This window comes from Bos indicus, chromosome 7, assembly GCF_029378745.1.
Source record: "Bos indicus isolate NIAB-ARS_2022 breed Sahiwal x Tharparkar chromosome 7, NIAB-ARS_B.indTharparkar_mat_pri_1.0, whole genome shotgun sequence".
NCBI lineage: Eukaryota > Metazoa > Chordata > Mammalia > Artiodactyla > Bovidae > Bos > Bos indicus.
In genome coordinates, this window is record NC_091766.1 from 101049265 (window position 1) to 101064486 (window position 15222).

The 15222-nt window shown below is 38.4% G+C and overlaps 1 protein-coding gene across 2 annotated transcripts in view; it reads right to left on the minus strand.

The window, feature by feature from the left end:
• SLCO4C1 (solute carrier organic anion transporter family member 4C1) overlaps positions 1-15222 on the minus strand; it is an 87960-nt gene that overhangs the window by 25145 nt on the left and 47593 nt on the right. For both annotated transcript variants that reach the window (XM_070794068.1, XM_019965467.2), the window contains 3 exons: positions 8165-8347; positions 2576-2672; positions 879-1000 (listed from right to left, as the gene is read on the minus strand). In XM_070794068.1, coding sequence (XP_070650169.1) covers positions 879-1000; positions 2576-2672; positions 8165-8347 — 402 coding nt within the window. The remainder of the gene's footprint in view (positions 1-878; positions 1001-2575; positions 2673-8164; positions 8348-15222) is intronic.

A 15222-nucleotide genomic window follows, 5' to 3' on the forward strand; every position in this document is an offset into this window, starting at 1 on the left:
TTTACTCTAATTCTAACACAGTTTCTAGGTGAAATAATATTTACTATTATCATGTCCTTTAATTTTTAATAACAGTACTGTGAATAAAGTTGAGAAAAGTCACTATGTGGAAACAGAAGCTGAATGGCCCAGGGTAGAAAAAAATCAATGAGTCCATCAACTGCTACTCTTCCTACTTTTCTTTTGCCTGTTTCCAAAAGTTAATCATCTATTCTTGTACATATAACAGTAGAAACAATGAAATGTCTTCAGCCTAGAGAAAAATACTTCTATAGATATGTTTATGAACCACACAATTATAAAGAAGTAAAATCTCACAGAGAAAGGAATGGATATTTTTTCCATTAATCTTTTGTTTTTTGTACAAATTTTTAGTATTGAAATTTGGTGGGAAATAAGTATACTACAGCATAACTTTGGTGACAACTGAAAAAAAAAAAGTATTTGTATTATCCTTAACCAATAACTAACATCAATAATTTAACGCAGATTGGGTCCTGAAGTTACTAACTAAATACAAACTAACAGTTTAAAAGATATTATATCTTACATAAACATAAAACAAGATTCCTATAACACATAAGTTACAAATTTAGCAAGTATTTAATAAAAAGGTGAATATGTACAGTTTTACTAGATATTAATGAAAAAACAACAAAAGCCATGAATATTAAGATTGTTACCCAATATCTCCTAAAATAGAGGCATATTCAAAAGTTTGCATAAGCAGACAACTGACATTCTATGTGAAAAAAAAAAACAACATTGAATTTCCCAGAGTTCTTACTAATTCCCAGGGTTCTTATTAATCATTTAGGAAGCACCACTTGGCCTAGCATTGGAATAAAACTCTCTGATTTTAAAGAAGATATTTTTACCTGGTAAATGTTTTGGAAAGCAAGAAAAAGGTATTATCAAAGACCAAGCAAGCAGCCAAGATATAAGAAATCCAATCCACCATGCCCCCAGCCATCGAGGGTCATCCTCAGTGATATCAATGCTGTGTGACAGAAAAACAAGAGGCAGACGTCAATTCTCTCTTGTTAATTAGAACTCAGCCCTGATAACTACATAATTTATAATTCAAATGCATATACAAAGAAACTATATTATTCAAAATTTCAAGTGGAACCATTTTGAAGAATCCCAATGGATAGCAGGCATAAATGGCCTACAAGTATTTCACATGACAAATACAACATAAAAGTTTTAGCTATTTAATAGTAAATGTAAGTATGTTAACTATTTGAAGGCATACATTGAATTTCTGAACATTCTTCAATCTTGGTTAACTTTTTCTTCTTTAAATATTATAATATGTAGATATTATAATATAGATATAGATAATATAGTACAGAACACTAAATACATCTCACAGCAAATCACCAATTTTTGTTAAAAGCCAATATACTGTGCTTCAATTGTGGCATTCATTTGAATGTAAAAATTCTGCTTAAAGTGATATACATTAACAGTTTCTTAAAATGGTTGTCACATTTTTATATCAACAGGCTTTCCCCTAAAACACACTATTCCGATAACTCATTTCACCCCACCAAAATGAAAGCCCAGCTCTCTACTCCAGGACTTCCTCTCCAAACCTTTTAGATAGTCTCTAAAAGATTAACCTAGGACTGCATACAACTGTATCGTTACATAGTACAACCTCTGAATGTTTTTATTAAGCTACAGTCTCTAAAAGATTAACCTGGGACTAATAGCTAAAGAACAGATCATATGCTGTGACTATATTTCCTTATTCATTGTTCACAGTCACGCAAAGGACTGTGTAGTTACAGTAAAATGAGATAACATGCCCTCATCAAAGGTTACTAATTTCTCTATTCAAGAAAAGGAGAAGGTAACTCAGTGGGTAAGAAGGGGGTTTCAGAGTCAAAAAGACCTACTTCATTTCATGCCTTGGCCACTTACCCAGTTCTGTATATCAACTACCTTATAAGATAAGTAAGAGGATTAAATAAAATGGCATGTAAAACAAAGTTTTATATATATATATATTTTTATATACACAAAACCTATATTATACATATCTTATATACACAAAAATACCTATATTGTCTGAAACATAGTATGGGATAAATAAACATTATCTATTCTTATCCTCCACTGTCACAATTGTTAAAGCTGAACAACTGTTATCTCTATGCTATTATCAGAGCTACTACAGCACTTTGTCTGAGAACCATAAACTATTAAGACTCTTTCAGGCTATCTACCCACAGCAACATCTACTGAAAGCACAACTAATTTTAACTATTAGTTTTGAACAATGCATAGCATCTTGGTTGTATATTTTGAAAAATAAGACCAGCTAACTATTAGTCATCCTTATTTATCATCACTTAGTCATCACTTACCAAGTGATGATGTGGCATTAATTCATGAAGCAACACAGCCAAAATACTACATAAAAATTGTGTGTATTCAGTTTTTTTTCCAGAAAAATCCCTCATGATAGTCTGAAGAAATACTATAAGAATGCTCTGTCTGTGGTACTAACATGATTAAAATAATAATATAAATCTAAATAAAAGAAACATAGATATCGCCTTGCCTGTGTTTCAAATCAACATCAATGTACAGGGTCAGCAACTGTCCTCCCAGCACATAGCCAACAGCAGGGCCTAGAATTGACACGGCATAGCCAATTCCTAGAAAAAAGCAAAGACACTGAACATGATCGTCGGTGCAATTTTGCTTTCAATGTCTGACAAGTTAAGAAAGACAAATATTTTACTATAGAAAAACAAAATGATTCAAATTATATCAAAATTACACATTTAACTAAAAAAACGCCATTTGAGTGGTATCACTGTCAAGGAGCTTCAAATACATGAATCTATATAAAATTTTTTAGACTACAATAATGACTGCAACAAATCCAATAATTATAAATATATGGAAAGCTCTATTATGTGAACTCACAGCAGGGGTAGTCTCCATCTACCATTACCCTCTGTGAACAGTGATGGTAATTATTGTCTACAATGCTCATGGAAGAAAGCAATGTGAAATGAGAAGCCTTTTATCTTCTGTGCATACATGCATGCTAAGTTGCTTCAGTCGTGTCTGACTCTTTGCGGCCCTATGGACTGTAGCCTGCTGTACACATTCCAAAAGCATTCTTTATTTTGGACTATGGCAGCTGATTTAAAACCTGGATTTGGTCATTAGTCTGCTTCTTAAAAGTATACCAGTAAACTCTTGCTCTTAGTGAATCTCCCATTTTAACTGATATTTAAAATTTTGCCATACACAACTTTTTACTTTTTATTAAAAAATTGTTCATACAAAAAATTATATCCTCATATGGCACCACCTTCTGAAATGATTATTAACTACTGAAATTCTCATTCCTATACATGAAAGGAAAGGAATATACCAAACACAAAGTGAAGCAGACATCAGTGGCAAAAATGATTTATGTACTAGATTAAGGCTCCAAAGTAGAGGTCATGCAAGATGATCTGAAAACATATAAGACTTTTATTTATCTATGGGCTCTCCTGGTGGCTCAGTGGTAAAGAATCCATGTGCCAATGCAGGAGATGTGGGTTCAGTCCCTGTGTAGGAAAGATCCCCTGGAGAAGGAAATGGCAACCCACTCCAGTGTTCTTGCCCAGGAAATCCCATGAATAGGGGAGCCTGGGAGGCTACAGTCCATTGGGTCACCAAAAGAGTTCGGCACGACTTAGTGACTAATATATATTTTTAAATGTAAAAAATGTGTTAGTAGAAAATTTTAAGTATATGTAAGATTCATGTTCACAAAACTTCTATGGATAGAAATACATGATTTAAAATGTTGGAAATTGATGATTCCCAAATTATCTTTAGTGATAGATCTTTTTTATAAATTAAATCCAATTGGGTTTAGATAGATACATTTATAAGAATGGTAGATGGACTAGGTAGACTAGTGTTTCCAACCAAATTGCCCACTAAGAAAAACTTTTAAAAATTATAAACATTATTTTTAAATATATACTTGAAGGCAAAGAGATAAAAATAGTGAAGGATCACTGTGTTAAGATTCTGAAGAAAAGAGATATTTAACAAAAATCAAGGCTGATTTTTTTTTTTTTTTCCTGAGTACACTGGTTGATTCTACAAGAGGCACTGGAAGGGGAAACTGTCCCTTGCTAGGCTTTAGGAAGTAGGGATACAAATGATGCAGCTCAAAGTGTATCTTGTAAAGTTTCCCTGCCCTACATTTTAAGTTGGCCCCAAGGAGGTTATACTCTAAAAGCGAGGATCAGTTAGAGGTAGACTGGTTCACAGCATAAGTGCAGCTTAGCTTCAAATAAATGCAATCCCTGAAATTAGATAAAGGGCATCGCATTTCAGTGTTCTGGCATATGAGAGAGAAGGCAATGGCACCCGACTCCAGTACTCTTGCCTGGAAAATCCCATGGATGGAGGAGCCTAAGGAAATGGCAACCCACTCCAGTGTTCTTGCCTGGAGAATCCCAGGAACGGGGGAGCCTGGTGGGCTGCTGTCTATGGGGTCGCACAGAGTCGAACACGACTGAATTGACTTAACAGCAGCAGCAGCAAGTTATTAAAAGACATGTGTAGTGATTCTCAAAAAAATTCTAGAACTATAGAATACATCTGTCAAAACAAACATGAAAAGGATCTACAGTAGATTACTTAGAACTAAACTTGTTATTATGAAACTGGAAAATATATTATTAAATCAGTAAATATTTATCAAGACACAAGAAAAAATAAAGATAGAAAGTATAGAAAGGACATTAAAGGACAAATAATACATTAAAAAAAAAAAAAAAAAGGCCTAGCATACAGGTAACTGGAATAGGAGAAGAGATAATAAAGCTGAAGTTAATATATTGGAACAGTCTGCTTGTGCTGAATTCTCTTATTTTTCCATCTAAAAATGAGTATTTTCACTGGAAACAGAAGATTAACTGCCCATTAATGTTCTCTCAGTACTTTAAAAGCACTATTCTACTGTGTTCACTTCTACTCCTTTCCTATGATTATTAATATAATTTCTAACTTACTGACTTAAAATTGTTCTTCAAGTTAAAGGAAAATGATTTTTAAATAAAGCACTGCTGATGCTGCTGTTGCTAAGTTGCTTCAGTTCGTGTCTGACTCTGCGACCCTATGGGCCATGACTCGCCAGGCTCCTTTGTCCATGGGATGCTCCCGGAAAGAATACTGGAGTAGGGTGCCAGGTCCTCCTCAAGCGGGTCTCCCCAATGCAGGGATCGAACCCACATCTCTTACATCTCCTGCATTGGCAGGCAGGTTCTTTACCACTGGTGCCACCTAGGAATCCCAAATAAATCATTAATAATACTTATTTCAGGAGCTTAAATATAGAAGGGATCACAGGACACAGAAAGAACTGACTAAATGCTGGGACAAGAATAAAGTTCAAAGGTTTTAAGATTATGTGATGATCAGGAATGTGATAAAAGTATCAATTAACATTAGAATTTCATAAAATCAAGTTTGCATATAAGGTAATTAGTAGATGAACAATAAAAGAGCATATACCTAGGAAGTTAATAGAGGGGAGAAATAAAATATGATTTTAACACAAAATAAGATTTAATGAACTTAAAAGTTTAATTAAAGGACAAAAATTGTAAACTCCAAAAAGCATTTAAAGACAAAGACATAATGAGTGAATGGCATGGAGATGGCTGTGAGGTTAAACATGCTGTGTGACTACAATTTTCCCATCATTCTAATAGGTACCAAATTTTGACTGTTTTCATTTTCCCCATTTTTGCCTTGCTGCCTAAAACTGTTTCACATAGAGGGAGGCATCCTATCAGTAACAGATACTATTGTAAAACAAAGAAAGAATGGGGGAAGATTTTGGAAATGGGGAAATGTATAAACATTAAAAAGCTTAAGAAAGGATTTCACTCAACAAAACCTAAGTATCCAATGAAAAGAATCAGTTACCTGACATTGAAAACAAATTAAATGAGTTTCCCAGTTTTATTACTTTTGTTTTTTTTTTTTTTTCTTTACTCTCAAAAATTACCATTCAGTGAATTCCTACAGTACTGAAAAGAGTTACAGTAGCAGGCTTTGTGGCTGTAATCTTTAGAAAGACCGTGCTTGTGAGGTTGACCCTGGATTTGCATCTGGGATCTTAAGTGTCCAGAGGGATGCCACCATTCCCATATAAAGGTGGATCATTGTGCTGAAACTGTTTGTACAAACAATGAGGTTTTTCCAAACACATGTATTCCTTCTGAGAGTCTCGAACTTTCTTACGTGCAAGTCAGAGGGTTCCTATATGGCCAATTCCCAGTAAAATCCTTGAGCATTGAATCTCTAATTAACGTAGCTGGCAGAAAACATTTCATATATGCTCTTACAACTCCTGGCTGAAGGAATTAATTTTGGCCTCTGTGGCTCCACTAGGGGCAAGTGGGTGCTTGAAGCTTGTGCATGGTTGTGTATGCACTTTACCTTAGGCGCCTTTTCCCTTTGCTGATTCTCCTTTGTATCCTTCTGCTGTAATACACTGTAGCCCTGAACACTGTCAGTCCCAGGGAATATAAAATCTGGGATGGTCTCTTGGGCCTTCACCCCACCCTTCCATTCTTAAACAATCTTTGAAAAACTTCGTATTTTGTGTGTTACTAAAATATAAAGACTGAAATTGTTTTATGAGAAGCACTGATTAGAAGAGGACCTCAGAGAGAAAATCTGTGAACTGGAAGACTGAAAAGCAGCACTGGTAGCTAGCTGAAATAAAAGCACTGTTAAATTTGTTAAGTGGAGTTGTACAGATCAGCCAGAATGTATGAGAGAGCATCAGATCTTGTGCAAAGACCAAAGCAAAGCAAGTGAACAGGTAGAAGTGTAGTGGTTTCTGTATCAGAGATTCAGGGCTACACTGAACACAAGTGACTTCCAGTGACTATGGCAACAGGTCTCTTTAAACATTGAAAGTTGATGTCGCCCCAAAATTCATATGTTGAAACCCAATTCCCAATGCAGTTGCATTTGGAGGTGGGGCCTCTGGGAAGGGATTAGGTCATAAGAGTTAAGCCCTCAGAACAGGATTAGTGCCCTTAAAAGAAGGCCTCAGAGACCTCACTTGTCCCCTCTGCCACAGCTAAAAGGCAGCTGCCCACGAATCAAGAAATGGACCCTCACCAGATACTAAATCTCTGGACACCATGATCTTGTACTTGCCAACCTCCAGGACTGTGAGAAATAAATTTTTATTGTTTGTAAGCCAACTAGTCTATAGTATTCTCTTTGAGCAGTCCAAGTGGACAAAGTCCCCTACATGTGAGTATACAGATAAAGTGAAAGTGAAAGTGTCAGTCGCTCAGTTGTGTCTGACTCTTTGAGACCCCATGGACTATAGCCCGCTGGCTCCTTTGTCCCTGGAATTCTCCAGGCAAGAATACTGGAGCCATTCCAGTAAGAGAATAAGGAGTCATTCCCTTCTCCAGGGGCTCTTCCTGACCAGGAATTGAACCCAGGTCTCCTGCACTGCAGGCAGATTCTTTAACCACCTGAGCCACTAGGGAAACCTCGATAAAGTGAAAACTCACATGTAAATATATTACACATTAATTTGGATGTAGGCCATGCATGGTTTAGTCAGCTCTACCTTCCAGGAACTCCAGGGATGGAATTTAAGAGAAACTTGTGCTGTCAAGAATTAGATCACAAAGGGAAAATACTGAGTCATATGTAAAAAGCATTAATCTGAAATGGACAACTCCACAGAAGTTTCTGAGTACCATTGTGTGGTTTCTTTTGTTGCTTTAGTCAATTCCATGTAGGATGAAGTAAGTCACAGAACAGCAGAACTCTACCCCCACACCTGTGTACATTAGCCTGGGAAGCATTCCAGCAATCAAGATGACCTACTTCTTGGATGGCACTTCCAGGAAGGCTTGAAATGCCCAGCACAGGAGAGAAAGGAGGATGCCGATAAAAATCAACCACATTCAACTGAAGGACATGGTACTTCAGCAAATAGTTAAACAAAAAAAAGTAATATTGCATTTACCTAGTGTAAATACTTATGAAATCACAACTAACTTCTTAAAAAGTGTATGCTGTACATTACTTATAAATTAAATAAGCAATAACATGAAATGACACTGAGTATTAGCAGCAAACTTACCTATATAGAGAGAAGATTTGTGGATGGGCACAGAGTCATCAATAAAGGCTGTTCCCAGGGTATACAGAGGAGTTCCTCCTGTTCCCAGGAACAGTTGTCCCAAAATAAAGACATACAAGTAGTAGAAAAGTGGAGAACTTGAAGTGCTACAGCTGCCTTTATTCTTTGCTGTTAAGCAAGTATCTTTAGGGAAAAAATAAAATAAGATGGTGAATTTATCAAAATGTTAGCTAATAATATAAATTTCATAAGTTATATTTGCCTAAAGAGACTCTGATGCTGGGAGGGATTGGGGGCAGGAGGAGAAGGGGACAACAGAGGATGAAATGGCTGGATGGCATCACTGACTCGATGGACATGAATCTGAGTGAACTCCGGGAGATGGTGATGGACTGGGAGGCCTGGCGTGCTGCGATTCATGGGGTCGCAAAGAGTTGGACACGACTGAGTGACTGAACCGAACTGAACGTAACCTTCCTTCTTCACTTTATTATACTTAAAAATACTTAGAATATAATTAAGATATTTAAAAGACATATACTATTAAAGAAAATACATGAACCATTGGATGCCTGCTCAATCACTCAGGTGTGCCTGACTCCTTTGCAATCCCATGGACTGGCCTGCCAGGCTCCTCTGTCTGTGGGAGTTTTCAGGTAACAATATTAGAGTGGGTTGCCATTTCTTCCTCCAGGAGATCTTCCCAACCCAGGGATAGATCTTGGGTCTTCTGCATCTCCTGCACTGGCAAGTGGATCCTTTACCACTGAGCCACCTAGGATGCCCATATGAAACATTACAGCTTCAAAACATGACAGCATCAAAATATGTGGTCCATATATGCAATGACATATTACTCAGCCATTAAAAAGAAGGACATAATGTCATTTGTAGGCAACACAGATGGACCTAGAGACTGTGGTACTGCGTGATGTCAGACAGAGAAGAGTATCCTATGACATCCCACACATGTGGGATCTAAAAAGAAACAATACAAATGAACTTACTTACAAAACAGAAAGACACTCACAGACTTAGAAAATGAATTATGGTTGCTGGAGGGAAGGATTGAGGGAAGGTATAGTTGGGGCATTCGCGATGGACATGTATAATATTGCTATATTTAAAATGGATAACCAAAAAGGGCCTACTATACAGCACAGGGAACTCTGCTCAGTGTTACATGGCAGCCTGGATGGGACAGGAGTTTGGGGGAGAATGGTTACATGTGTATGCATGGCTGAATCCCTTCTCTGTTCAACTGAAACTTATCACAGCATTGTTAATCGGCTATACTCCAACACAAAATAAAGTTTAAATATATATATATATATATATATATATACACCTTTTTTTTACCACAATATTGATTTTATCAATCAATATATGGTCATATGGCATTTGTCTTTCTCTGAGTTACTTCACTTAGTGCGATACTCTCTAGGTTCATCCATGTTACTACTACAGCTAACCATTGTTTCTTTCTTTTAATGGCTGAATATTATTCCATTGCATGTACGTGTGTATATATATATTCACACACACATACACACACACCCTGCATCCTCTTTATCTTATTCACCTATTGATAGACATTTAAGTTGCTTCCCTGTCTTGGCTATTGTAAATAATGTAGATATCAACATTGGGGAGCAAGTATCTTTTCAAGTTAGAGTCTTCTCTGAATAAATGCTCAGGAGTAGACTCTGGATCAATTTAGTTTTTTAAAGAACCTCCAAACTGTCTCCACCAATTTACACTGGCTGTACCAATTTACATTCCTTCCAGCAGTACAGGAGGGTTTCTTCTTCTCCACACTCTCTCCAGCATTTGATACTTGTAGTTCTTTTTTTTTTTAATCATGGCCATTTTGACCAGTATGAGGGGATACTTCATTGTAGTTTTGACTTGTATTTCTCTAATAATCAGTGATGTTGAGCATATTTCACGTGCCTATTGAACATTTGTATGTTTTCTTTGGAGAAATTTAGGTCTTCTGCCCATTTTTTGATTGGGTTGTTTTCTGTTATTGAGTTGTATGAGCTATTGGTATATTTTGGAAATTAAGCCCTTGTTGTTCACATCATTTGCAACTATTTTCTCTCGGTCTATAGTTGTCTGTTTGTCTTCTTTATGGTCTTCTTTGCTATGTAAAATTTTATATGCTTGATTAGGCACCATTTGTTTATTTTCACCTTTATTTTGACTGACTTGGAGACTGACCTAAGAAAACATTGCTACACCTTATGTTAAAGAATGTCTTATCTATGTTGTCTTCTAGAAATTTTATAGTGTCATGTCTTATATTTAACTCCTTAAGCCACTAAGTTTATTTTTGTGTCAGATGTGAGGGAATGTTCTAATTTCATTGATTTACATACAACTGTTCAGCTTTCCCAACATCTCCTACTGAAAAGATTGTCTTTTTTCCATTATATACTCTTGCCTCCTTTGTCAAAGATTAACTAACCCTATGTGTGTGTGTTTCCAAGCTCTCCATTCTGTCCATTAATCCACATCTGCTTTTCTGCCAATACCACACTGTATTGACCACTGTAGCTTTGCAATATTGTCTGAAATCTGAGAAGGTTATACCTTCAGCTTTGTTCTTTTTTGTCAAGACTGCTTTGGAAACTCTGGATCTTTTATAAAGATCCAGATCTTTTATCTCCATATAAATTTTAGAATTATTTGTTCTAGTTCTGTGAAAAATGTAATAGGGAATTTGATAGGTATCTGCATTAAATTTATAGATTGCTTTGGGTAGTATGGCCATTTTAACAATATTAATTCTTCCAATCCAAGACCATAGGATATCTTTCCATTTCTTTAAATTATCTTCTGTTTTCTTTATCAATGTTTTATAGTTCTCAAAATACAAGTCTTTTACTTCCTTTGTCAGGTTTATTTTACTTTCGCAATGAAATTTTAAAAGGGATTGTCTTTTTACTTTTCCTTTCTGATATTTCATTGTTAGTGCAAAGAAATACAACAGATTTCTGTGTGTTAAACTTGTATCCTGCTACCTTGCTGAATTCATTTATCAATTTTGGAAGTTTTTGTGTGGACTCTTTGAAGGTTTTCTACATATCATAATATATCATCTGCATAAAATGATAATTTTACCTCTTTCTTTCCAATTTGGATACCTGAAAATGGTTACCTTGAAGTTTGATTAAATAAAACCTTTTATAAAAATATTACATTTAAAGGCTAGGCATAATAAATCCATCTTTTCTAACTTCATCATGGGCTTCCCTGGTGGCTCAAACAGTAAAGAACCCACTTACAATGCAGGAGACCTGAGTTCAATTCCTGAGTCAGAAAGATCCCCTGGAGGAGAGGGAATGGCTACCCACTCCAGTATTTTTGCCTGAAAGTCCCATGGACAGAGGAGCCTGACAGGCTATGGTGCACAGGGTCACAAAGAGTCAAATATGACTGAGTGACTAACATACACACACAAACAAACTCATCATATTATATTAATGAACTAAGAGACTTGTTAAAAATATATCCCTAACCCTCTCACTTTAAATCTAGTGTAGCACCCAGGAATTTGTATTTTAACAATGACTTCAGCTAATTCTATTTTCATTTTCTTGATGTCAGATCAAGGTTTATTATTTCCAGATTGATGAGACGTACTCTTGCCTAGAAAATCCCATGGACGGAGGAGCCTGGTGGGCTGCAGTCCATGGGGTCGCTAAGAGTCGGACACGACTGAGAGATTTCACTTTCACTTTTCACTTTGATGCACTGGAGAAGGAAACGGCAACCCACTCCAGTGTTCTTGCCTGGAGAATCCCAGGGACGGTGGAGCCTGGTGGGCTGCCAGAGTCGGACATGACTGAAGTGACTTAGCAACAGCAGCAGCAGCAGCAGGGCCCCGAAAACACCAATTCTGAATATTCTTTAACTGGTTGATAGTCATCAAATTTTCAGATGCAAATTCAATGCGTAAAAATAATTCTTAAAATTTTGTATTTAAAATATTCTCTACAATAATATTGTATATATTCATGCTATAAGAGGTTGGCGGATATTTTGGCAGGTAATCCGTATTTATAACGGGACTAACTCTGCATTATTTGTGATATTTCCCTGGCCATGTCAAACCTTTGAATTATAATTCCTGATTTCAATATTTACTTTCCTGGAAGTAGTAGCTTAGACTATCGATCTCTTATTACTTGATACACTGCAAAATTGAACACATGTATATGCATTATTGTTTTACTGTTTTCTCCTACTTCCTTTTTTATAATAGATAAATTGCCTTTAGGAAAATATTTTGTTGTAATAATCTGGTAGACATTTTGATTATATGAGTATTCTATGGGGTTTGGTGTTTTTTTGTTTTTCCCAGAGGAAGTAATCAATGAGCTTCAACTTGCTTGTTTAAATAAATTTTCAACATGCTTGAAGAACATCAAGAAAAATATACAGGGTTAGGAGAGAAGATGGCTGAGAAATAAAAAGGCGAGATCACCTTCCTCCCCACAAACACATCAAAAATTCATCAGTATGTGGAACAATACCTACAGAATAAGTTCTGAATGCTGGCAGAACCAGCCAAGCTTTCAAAAAGGCAAGCCAATCTCCTTAGAACAAGACAAGGCAAAAGATAAAGATAATAAAAGAGACAAAGGATTTCGGGACAGGGACCTGAAGGAGGAAAAGTTTCCTCATACTAGGAAACTCTCTTGCGAGTGGGGTCAGGGGAAGCTTCAGAACCACAGAGGGGAGCACAGTGGTGGGCGCTCAGAAGGCACAACGGACGGAATCCACCACATGGACGTCACGACCAAGAAGCGGCTTGGATGTCTCCGCCTGCAGCAGAGGTTAGAGCAGGGTGTCATGGCTCAGGTGCGGGTGTTGGGCCTCAGGGAGAGGACCTGGGTTGGCTTCCACTCTCTGAGGGAGCTGGGATGACACAGTGCAGGGAGTCAGGGAAAAGACTGGGCATCTCAGAGGGGCAAGAGGTCCTTGTCACTGGGACACCCTAACTCTGCACTCACAGACAGTGAGAGCTGAGTGAGCGCCTGCCAGCGGCCACCAAAACCAACCAAACCAGTCAGAGCCCCAAGCAGAATTACACGTGACTGCAATTTACAATTCCACAGCAGGAAATGCAAGCTACCAGACTATGGCATCCGGTGTCATCACTTCACTTCAGGGCAAAGAGTTGTGAAAAAAATGAAAACATGGACAAACTTTATTTTCTTGGGCTCCAAAATTACTGTAGATGGTGAATGCAGCCATGAAATTAAAAGATGCTTGCTCCTTGGAAAAAAATTAATAATAAACCTAGACAGTCTATTAAAAAGCAGAGACATCGCTTTGCTGACAAAGGTCCTTATAGTCAAAGCTATGGTTTTTCCAGTAGTTATGTACAGATGTGAGAGTTGGACCATAAAGAAGGCTGAGCACTGAAGAACTGATGGTTTTAAATTGTGGTGCTGAAGAAGACTCTTGAGAGTCCCTTGGACTGCAAGGAGATCAAACCAGTCCATCCTAAAGGAAATCAACCCTGAATATTCACAGGAAGGATGGATGCTGACACCGAAGCCCCAACACTTTGGCCACCTGATATGAAGAGTTGACTCATCAGAAAAGACCCTGATGCTGAGAAAGACTGAAGGCAAGAGGAGAAGGGGATGACAGAGGATGAGATGGTTGGATGGCATCACTGACTCAATAGACATGAGTTTGAGCAAACTCTGGGAGATGGTGAAGGACAGGGAAGCCTGGCGTGCCACAGTCCATGGGTCTCAAAGAGTCAGACATGACTGAGTGACAACAACAAGCCACTACCAAACCCAGGGAAAGTGCCTGAAACAGCAGACAAACCGGCACTGATGCTGCCCAGACCCCAGAGGTGGTGATCACCACCAGGTTGTGAGCAGACATGGGTTGCTGCCTGCACCCTGCGGAGAGGCTAAGCAGCTTGGTTCTTCCCAGGGTCCCACGGTCTGGGGCCAATTGCTCTGAGTATGCATGACCCATATCAGGCTGTAAGAACATCCAGCAGGTCTCCACTGCCACAGGCAGCCCCTAGAACTTCCCTGGTGGCTCAGACAGTAAAGCGTCTGCCTGCAAGGCAGAAGACCTGGGTTCAATCTCTGGGTCAAGCAGATCCCCTGGAAAAGGAAATGGCAACCCACTGCAGTACTCTTGCTTGGAAAATCCCATGGGCAGAGGAGCCTGGTAGGCTACAGTCCATGGGGTCGCAAAGAATAGGACACAACTGAGCGACTTCACTTTCACTTTCACATCCCAATTGTGGCTGCCATACCCACTCCCTCTCCCCAGCCAGAGTGAGCAAGTGAGTCCTAAAAAGTCTCAGCCTTTGCCTCCTCGTGTCTAGGCAGGGAAGAGTCATGAGAGGACAACCTACAAGCAGTGCGTGTGTGCGTCCTCAGTCACTTCAGTTGTGGCTGACTCTTTGCAACCCAGTGATCTGCCGTCCACCAGGTTCCTCTGTCTATGGGATTTCCCAGACAAAAAACTGGAGTGAGTTGCCATGCCTTCCTCCAGGGGATCTTCCCGACCCAGGGATCAAACCAGTGTCTCCTGCACTGCAGGATTCTTACCCACTGAGTCACCTGGGAAGCCCACCTCCAAGCAGAGGCAGACCTAAAACCAAAGCAGAACACCAGGGGCTGTGTGACCAAAGAAGAAAAAGAGACTTAGCAGCCACAGGTGCAGCGGATCAAATACCCACAATTAGCCTAAGACTGTGGACTCTAGAGACTGTGGACTTTGGGACAAAGTACAAGCCAGAGTAAGGCCAGATCTGAGACTGGGCGGACCCCACACAGCCCACAACAGGTTTAGAGAACTTGCTAGAAATATTGGAGGACTTTGGTGTGTGTTTCTCTGAGTGTTCTGGGCTGTTGAGTATTGCTTTTACCAACAGTCTTGGGGTTTTTATCTTCTATGCTGTGTGGTTTGTGAGGTTTTAGTGCCACAGTAAAGGGTTAGACTTGAACCCCTGAGGTGGGAGACCTGAGTCCAGGACTTTGAACAACCAGAGAACTCCCAACCCCATGGAA